The 8321-nt window shown below is 59.9% G+C and overlaps 2 protein-coding genes across 2 annotated transcripts, besides 1 other annotated feature; both read left to right on the top strand.

Moving 5' to 3' along the window:
* Positions 1–1481: 1481 nt before the first annotated feature.
* On the top strand, positions 1482–3503 carry LPMP_322680 (hypothetical protein; the record flags this gene model as incomplete). The annotated part of the gene is made up of 1 exon (XM_010703651.1): positions 1482–3503. One exon carries the CDS (start codon positions 1482–1484, stop codon positions 3501–3503), a length of 2022 nt encoding a protein of 673 aa, XP_010701953.1.
* A 1222-nt stretch (positions 3504–4725) lies between these two features.
* LPMP_322670 (hypothetical protein) lies at positions 4726–7602 on the top strand (the record flags this gene model as incomplete). Its single annotated transcript, XM_010703650.1, has 1 exon — positions 4726–7602. One exon carries the CDS (start codon positions 4726–4728, stop codon positions 7600–7602), a length of 2877 nt encoding a protein of 958 aa, XP_010701952.1.
* A 456-nt stretch (positions 7603–8058) lies between these two features.
* Positions 8059–8321: part of a repeat region that runs on past the window's edge.

The following is an 8321-nucleotide window of genomic DNA, read 5'->3' as shown; positions in this document are numbered from 1 at the left end:
GTCGTATATGGTGCTCCATGGCCCCCGCCCTCTCCTCTCCTCTTCTCTCCTCTTCTCTCACGCCCTGCGCTGTAGACATGGAGCGCGATGCAGCGGGCTTATCCTGCGCTGCGTTGAAGTGAGGGCTTGGAGGCCACCGCGTTCGTTTGTTTCGTTTGCTTTCTTTTTTTTTTTGGGAGGGGGGGGGTGTCATTAATGTACAGAGGGGCCACCCAACTCGTGCGCTACCCATGTCTTGTCATTTCTTTTTTTTTTTGTTTCAGTTGCACATTGCCAATCACCGTCGTCTGTGAGACGACGATATCCACAACAGTGTGTGTGTGTGTGCAGCTCTCTCTGGGTCTCCCTTTTGGTCCTTCCGCTCGTTGTCACAGCACCCCGCATCGATGGAAACACCGACGCAGAGCCGGACGGGAGAAGAGCGCTCTTTCAAGGGAAAACACCGCCACGCCATCGAGGAAGTGGTGAAAATGAAGACAAAATGGGGCTGTGCTTGCGCGGAAGCTGGCGTTAAGGTGGGTGAGTGGCGCCGGCCTCTTCTCACCGTGCTCTATGCACACACCGAAGAGGAGTAACGCCAACTCCGATGGGAACGAGGGATGCACCCAGCAGCACAAGAGTACACAATGACGTGGTTGTTCTCGAGCGTCGCCGCACCATTTGCGATGGCATTGTTGACGATATGCGTGTCCTTTGGTCCTCTGCACGCTCTCCATGGCATGTATGGAGCATTATCGCCTACTGCCACCACACCATCTCTCTGATGCTCTTCGTGCTCTTCCTCTCTCTTTCTTTCTGCATCACAGTCGTGGTGAGTACAGTCCTCCTCCTGTCTCTCCCCTGCAGGCACGCGCACCTGCAGGCGCCTCAAGCGAGCACTAAAAGCACCGAGGCACATACACCGAGACCAACGGGGGTACAGTCCTTTGAGCTTCTCAGCCCCCCGACAACACATCTCTTTCCCTTTTTTTTCGTTGTTTTGCTCGTTGAGCTGCGGGTGCACCCCCGCAGTGCGAACGGCCACATCGAATCACCACCCCCCTTTTCACTCCAACTGCGGCACAAAAGGGGCGCGCGCTCGGAAAAGAAGGGCGGTGGCGAAGGCGCGCGTCTCACCTTTTCGCTTCGCGTTCGTCGCCCCTTTACTGGGGCTGTTGTTGTCTTTGTGGACCCCTCTCGTTATCCAGGGACTTTTGGTTCATACACGCACCGCGAGACGTATCAGCTCGGACGAGCGCTCTCTGCGCCACATTCTTCTCAGCGAGCTTTTTGTTGGCGCTGCGTGGTGTCTCTGTGTGTGGGTTAGTCTTCTCCGTCTTCTTCTTTTAAAGAACGACCATCCCGAGTCAGGACGTGGGCTCCCTCTTGCCCTCCACCCCTTCAAGCACGAACTGCGGCCAGCGACAACCGTACAAATAAATTTCCTTTGCTCTTTTCCTCTTGTGCCCCCTCCCTCGAACACACCCCACTGGTAAGCCGCCATGCCGCCACCGCTGCGCTTCAAGGCGGAGTCCGTTCGGCGCGAGGAGGCGTGCAACGTGGTAGAGCCGAAGCGGTCCATGTCCGTTCGTGACACCCTCTACGGTCAGCTCGAGTTTCCACCGGTGATCCGCATCCTGGCGGACTCGCCGGTGGTTCAGCGGCTGCGCGATCTGAGGCAGCTTGGAAACTCCTTCTACGTCTATCCAGGTGCCACGCACTCGCGCTTTGAGCACTCTCTAGGTGTCTGCTATCTTGGCATGGAGCTGTACCGCAGTATCGTGGATGGCCACCGAGAGGAGCACAGAGACTTTGGCGTTCCTGAGATCGCGAACCAGACGCGTGAGGCGGCGCAGAAGGACATGCAGTGCATCGGAATTGCCGGCCTGTGCCACGATCTCGGACATGGGCCGCTGTCGCACCTGTTCGAGTCCTTTGTGCGCTCATGTGCGCGGCCCGAGGAAGTGCAGCTGCGCAAGTGGTCGCATGAGCAGGCGAGCATCATGCTGCTGCGCAAGATGTGGTCGGAGAATGAGACGGAACTGGGTGAGCTCGGATTTACGGAAGTCGATCTGCGCTACGTGGAGTTGCTGATCAACGGCCTCGCACCTGGCAAGGCGTGGCCTGACAACGTCGGACGGCAGAAGTGGGCGCGCTTCACGACGGAGATTATCGCCAACAAGCGCAGCGGGTTGGACGTGGACAAGATCGACTACATCCAGCGGGACTCCGTCGCGTGTCTTGGTACGCCGACCTTCGTCTCCATGAGGCGGCTTTTTCAAGGTGCACGGGTCGTAGTGGGCGACGACGACGAGACATCCATCGGGTACCCCGACAAGCTGGACGGTGTCATCGAGGAGATCTTCCTGGCCCGCTCCCACCTACACCGTATCGTCTACCAACACCGTGTCACGAAGGTCATTGACCTCATGACGCTGGACGCCCTGCGCGCTGCCGGGGACGTGTTCGAGGTCAGCAATGGCAAGGACTGCGTCATGCCGCTGCGGTCGTGCGTGCTGCATCCAGATTTCTACGTACATGCGAGCGACTGGATTGTGCTGGCGATTTTGCACGGCAGTAACAGAAAGATACCTGAGACGTTGGGCAGCAGCGCGTCGGCAGAGTATCGTCGCGAGAGGCTCGGCGCGGCACGTCGCATTCTGCAGCGCATCCAAAGCCGGCACCTGTACACGACGATTGGCTCGTACCGCCACAGCGAGCAGACCTTGATCAATGCAGGCCGCCTAAACTCTGTGGAAGGGTCCAGCCAGGAGGTGAAGCGGGAGGTCATGATTCAGGAGCTGCTGTCCGATATCGAAGCAACGAACCTGGACCTGTCGATGAAGCTGCACGAGTGGTCACGGCAGCACAACGGCATGGCAGCGATTGAGATCCTGCAAGCTGAGATTACCCAAACAGCCGGAGACATGGACAAGAGGCAGGATCCAGTGAGTGCCACCTATTTCTTCAACCCGCGCCAGTCCACGCACTGTCGCGTCGAGCCGCACTTCTCGTGCAACGTGACGACGACGTTGTTCGTCAAGATGGGTCCGGTGTCCTCCCTGGTCGTGGTGTGTCGCATGACATTGACTCCGCAGGAGAAGGAGTCACTGCGCATTAGCTTCACCTCCGTCGCAGATCGGCTTGGCAAGACGGACGCAAGCTCCTTTTCGTGCACCCCCATGAGCCAACGGGGCCGCGCCGCTGAGTCATCGCAACAGGCGGCCTCTGGAGCACAGGACGAGTCCGTCGCGACTCCAAATCACTCGATGAGGGAGACTGGGGGGCTGACGTTCTCCATGGGCAGTGATTATCCGGCGGCAAAGCGGCTCAAACTGGACCTTGACACCCGGCTCTACGAACGGGCAGGCTTTGACGTTGATCAGAGCAGTGAGGACGTTCTCCCCAACGGCGCGACAATGCGGTCCCTAGAGTTGGCGACGTCAGCGCGGGGCGGGCAGATGGGGACGAAGAGTCAGGATGACGGCAATGGTGAGGAGACGGACATCCTCAGCTTTTCTTAGGCCGCAAGAGGGGCGGTATGATGTCGGAGGGAGACCGTGAGCGACGAAGCTTGTCGCAGGGAGTTGGCCAGGCGAGGGATTAGTGTCAGTGGGAGAGGGAGAACTGAAAAACCAAACGTATGCAGGGTATGCAGGCCTCTCTCGGTGAGTACACGTGGCTCATCGAAGGGGCGGTGATGACCAATTTCTCCTTTGGTCTCTTGACTCTCTCCCGCGTTCTTCACACTGCCGCTGCCCCCCCTTCCCCTCCCTGCCAGCCCTCCTCCTCCCCTCAACCCACTTCTTGGGTACTGCAGCCTTGTGGTGAGCGTTGTTGAGTGTGATGCCCATCTGTTGTGGTTGTTCCGCGCTTTTTTGTGCGGCATGTGCAAGCGCAGCTCCGTCTCTTCCTCCCTCCCTCCGCCTTCCCCGTTGCAGCACTGCGGCTGTGGGCGCCCTTTTTCTCCTTTTCACACCCGTCTGCGCATCGACGCACTCACTTTTTGCCTCGCTGCGCCCCTTTTTCTCCTTCCTTTCGGTCTCGCGTTTCTCGCTTTTGACAGACGTGTTGATGCCCCCCTCCCCCCTCTCCCATTATCGAGTGTAGACGCCGCTGCCTGCCATCACCTTCACCCTTTTCACGGCCACCCTCACATCATGCACCCCTCAGACGTACGCTGCGCAAAGCGATGCGGATAAGATATTCTGGAGGTTCACACGCAAGAAGCAAAAGGGGTCCCTCTCTTGCGACAGACGCTTAAAACGTGTGCTTATGTGTCGTGGCGACGGCGGCAGCGGCAGTGGGATTCTCGGGATCACACACACACACACACATACGCACGCCCGCCTTTTCCAATTCATCAGGCCTCACCAAGGCGCGAGGCTCTCCCTTTCTCTCGCCGTATCCCGTAAGCGAATCGATGTGGCGTGGACATTCCCCTTTCCCTCCCTATCCGCCTCCGCGTTCTCCCCCCCCCTTTATGCTGATGTGTTGGTGGCACCTACACACTGAGGGAACACTTGCCACCCGTTGCTACTCCTCCATTTTCCTAACGCTATTGCCTCTTTCCTCTCTGAAGTGCTCTCTCGCCGTACTCTCCACTGCGTGCCTACCCACGCACCGAGAGAGGCAGTGCAAAGAGCAACATCATCAACGTGCAACGGAGGGACTCAGTTGCCCTTTCGCCATCTTGTGCATCTCTCTTCCTATTGGGGGAACGTCATATCTTACTCTCCGCCTTCAATGTCCGTGTCCGACTTAGTACCAAAGTTGCCAAGCGGGCAGCAGATGGTCGAAAATGGCCTACCGACCGCCGTTCAGGAGCAGCTGCGTGCTATTGCTTTGCAGGTGTTGCAGCGTCTCTTCGTGCCTATCTTGCGTCGGCACCACCTTCGTAAGGCTCGGCTTGCGCTCACTCACGAGCTCCTCTCGAGCCACGTGTCGCTGCAGGAGGTGGAGGCGGCGGCGTTCAGCGCACTGCAGTACACGTCTTACCTGGGGGCGGTGACACGCGACTTCTACACCCGCGCTGATGGCAGTCGCTTTTCCACGCTCGGTGGTACGGCTGAGGCGGAGGCAGCAGCTGTGGTAGTCCCGTCGCTTGACGCGGCAACGGGGGCCGCGATACGCGACACTGTGCGCGACATTCTCAACTCCAGCTACGTTCAGCTCTCGGTGCACCTGCAAGATGAGATCCTGGAGTGGGAGTGGGAGCCAGCCAGTGAGGTACTTGTGCTGGTCGGCGGCTCCCTTGAGCGTCGTGGGACCGCTGTGGCATTGAAGGCGACCGCCTCAGCGGGCGGCCTACCCAACATTAGCCCTGGCGTATCGGTGTTATGCAGCCGGCGCGCCTCCGCGATGGCAGGCTATGGCTTCTCACGGAGGGATAGCGCCACCACTGGTGGTGCCAGTCAACTTGGGACGGCGCGACGGGCGTCTGCCACAATGCACCTCAGCACAAGTAGCCATGGTGGTAGCGTCGGCGGCAGTTTCGCAGTTCGGCCGACGTCAGCCTTTCTTCGTCGTTCTTTGACCGACTTTGGACAAGACCACGCAGCCTGCGCGTCGGCTATAGGCGGTACCGCAGGTGCACCGACAACGCCGAACAGCGCCGTACTGCGGGCTCCTCCCTCTGCACCGGCCCCGGCCGACGCGGGCGTGGAGTTTTTGACAGCACCGCAGGTGCTAGGTGAGCTGGCGTGCATTGGCAACTTTCCTTACTGCGCGGCCCTCTGTGTGTCCTCGCCGACGGCGGTCATTCTCCGGATGCCCAAGGTGATATACTGCTACATGGTGAGCGAGTGCGCGTCGTCAGCCGGGCAGCAACGCCTGCTTGTCGAGGCCATGCAGATGCGCGAAAGGCTGCTGCCATACTTTGCGCCACTAACCCGGGCCCGGCTGCAGATATGCCCGCTCCTGACGCGGCTGCGCACGGAGTACCTGGAACACATTCGCGACCTGATGATCCCACGAGTCTACGCCGCCGGCATGGAGTGTGGCGAGAAGGAGCAACCGACGCACATCTTCTTCATCCGGCGCGGCGTGGTGCAGATGCAACGCGAGGCATCCGTACCGGGAAACGACAGCGGCGCGCCCAGCAGAAACAACTCGGAGCCAGCGTCTCCAATTGCCGCAACGCCGGCGGCAACACCATACACCAATTTTTCCCTAGAGTTTCCCCGGAATCGCTCTGTGCTAGTGGAGGGGCACACCTACGGGGAGACGAGTTGCATCTTAGCCGACACCGTCGGCGACCGCTACACCGCCGTCACGCACGTGGACATGTATCTCCTCCCTTTTCAGGTTCTCATCCAGCTGATGAAGCAGGAGCCAGAGGTGCATAGTGCCATCTACTACAGTGCCCAGGAGTTTTCGTATCTGCGCGACAAGGAGTGGGCCGGCGTCTTGTTCGGACCGCGTCTCGTCGGTGCAAAGCTATCCGGTGTGCACGGCGTGGTACCCGCAGAAGGGATGCTGGCCCTAATGGCGACTGCCACACACGAGAGAGCCAGTGGTGGTGGTCCTAGAGACTATAGAGGAAAAGCCCTGGCGGAGTCCCCCTTCAGCGTGGACCACCTATCACACGGCAGCGCGCGACGCGGAGGCGGCGGCGGCGGCCACCGAAGCTCAGCCTCCGCGCGGCGCGTCACCATATTTGAAGAAGCACTCAACTCGGGTAGCACAGGAGACCGCGCTGGCAGTGGTGTAGGGGGCGCGAATGTCTTGCCACTGACGGGCGGTCGTGTATCATCAGCGCTACTGAACGCGATGGAGGAGATGCCTCTCGTCAGTTTGCTTCCGAGTGCCACGCGTGACTTTTACCGCGCGTGCACTCAACAGTGGCACTGCGTTCCGTACAAGAAGGGTGATGTCATCGTCACCAGCGGGGCGGAGTGCAATCGACTTCTTTTGTTCTTTGAAGGCCGCGCCGGGATCGTCATGAATGCACCACTACTGCATGACGAGATGCGGTCTGGGCCGTTCGGCCGCGCGGACATCGCTAGCGCGTCGCCGGCGGCGGTCTGTCCCATTCCCCCCGGTCACGTTGTCGGGTACACGTGCGTGCGGCGGCATCGCTGGACCCGCAGCATCATCGCGCTTGACAACGTTGTTGAGGTGTGGGAGATGCACCGCAACGCGTTTGTGCAGCTCCTACGCACCCATGGCCTAGAGCGCGGCATGCAGGCGGCGACACTACAGGTGCTGCAGCCGCTCGCACCACAGGAGAGGCTGGCGGTGCTTGATTACCAACCACTCCTCCATCCAATGCCTAGCTCGCTGTGGAGGGAACAGGCAGTGCCCAACGTGCACCCCGTCGTCGTGACAAACGAGAGCGCCGTGTGCTTCCCGGTGTGGCGTGAGGGCGACTTTCCCCTGGATCGTCACCAGTCCGTGATGGACACAACAGCGCGCGCCGGCAGCGCTGGGGCTCGCCGAGCGACGTTGTTGTCGGCGAGCTCGATGAAGGTGGCTTCCGTGGCCAACGAGCGTCAGCGCAGCGCCAGCCGACTAGAGGACTCCACTCATTTGCGTAGTCGCCACTCCGGAAGCACGGCAGGGATGGCCGAAGTGGAAAGCACCAGCCGACACCACTTCATAGCGCAGCTGGCAGGTGCCTAATAAAAAGGCGTGCCTCGCTGTGGCTTTGCTAAGAGTTTATGTGCGTCATGAGGTGGGTTGGCGTTGGCGCCACAGCAAACCGTTCCCCCCCTCTCTCTCTGTATGTCTGCATCCTTCTTTGTTTTGTTGTCGCCAGGGCTTCTCCCGCGAAGGGGCTTTGCTTGTTTAGAGTTGCCCATACATTCGCTTGTTTGATGTCTGACGATCTACCTGGATGGCTACTGTGCATTTGTTTTTTCGCTGCTCGCTTCTATCTACTCTCTCCTTGCGAGTCTGTGCGTGCCATCTGTCCTCTGCGCTCTTTTCTGCTCATCCTCTGCGTGTGCGTGTTTACGTAGAGCGCGTTGCTACACCCGGCAGAGAACTCATCACCTCTACTGCGCGTCTTCGACGCCAGTTTCTCTTTTATTCCTTTCTCTCTTCGTTGTACCGCTGATGACAGGGGGGGGGCACACCTCAGGCTCCGGTACCTCTCCCCCCACTGTGTGTGGGGAAGCCACGCAACCCTCCTGTTCCTGCCCATGCCGAACCGCCCTCTGATGGTGGCGGCGGGGGGAGGGGGCGTGGTCGCGTGCCTGCAACGTGGGGAGGTCAGCGCGGTGCATCGCTCCTGGGGTTGGGGCTCGGCGCTTGGGTGGCGCTGCATCGGAGCGGTCTGCGACAGTGAGGACGTTGCGTACCATCTGTGTGATAGGCGAAGTGTCAGCGCGAGTCGAATG

The sequence above is a fragment of the Leishmania panamensis genome (assembly GCF_000755165.1).
Source record: "Leishmania panamensis strain MHOM/PA/94/PSC-1 chromosome 32 sequence".
Taxonomy (NCBI): Eukaryota; Euglenozoa; class Kinetoplastea; order Trypanosomatida; family Trypanosomatidae; genus Leishmania; species Leishmania panamensis.
This window is presented reverse-complemented; position numbering and strand designations above follow the sequence as displayed.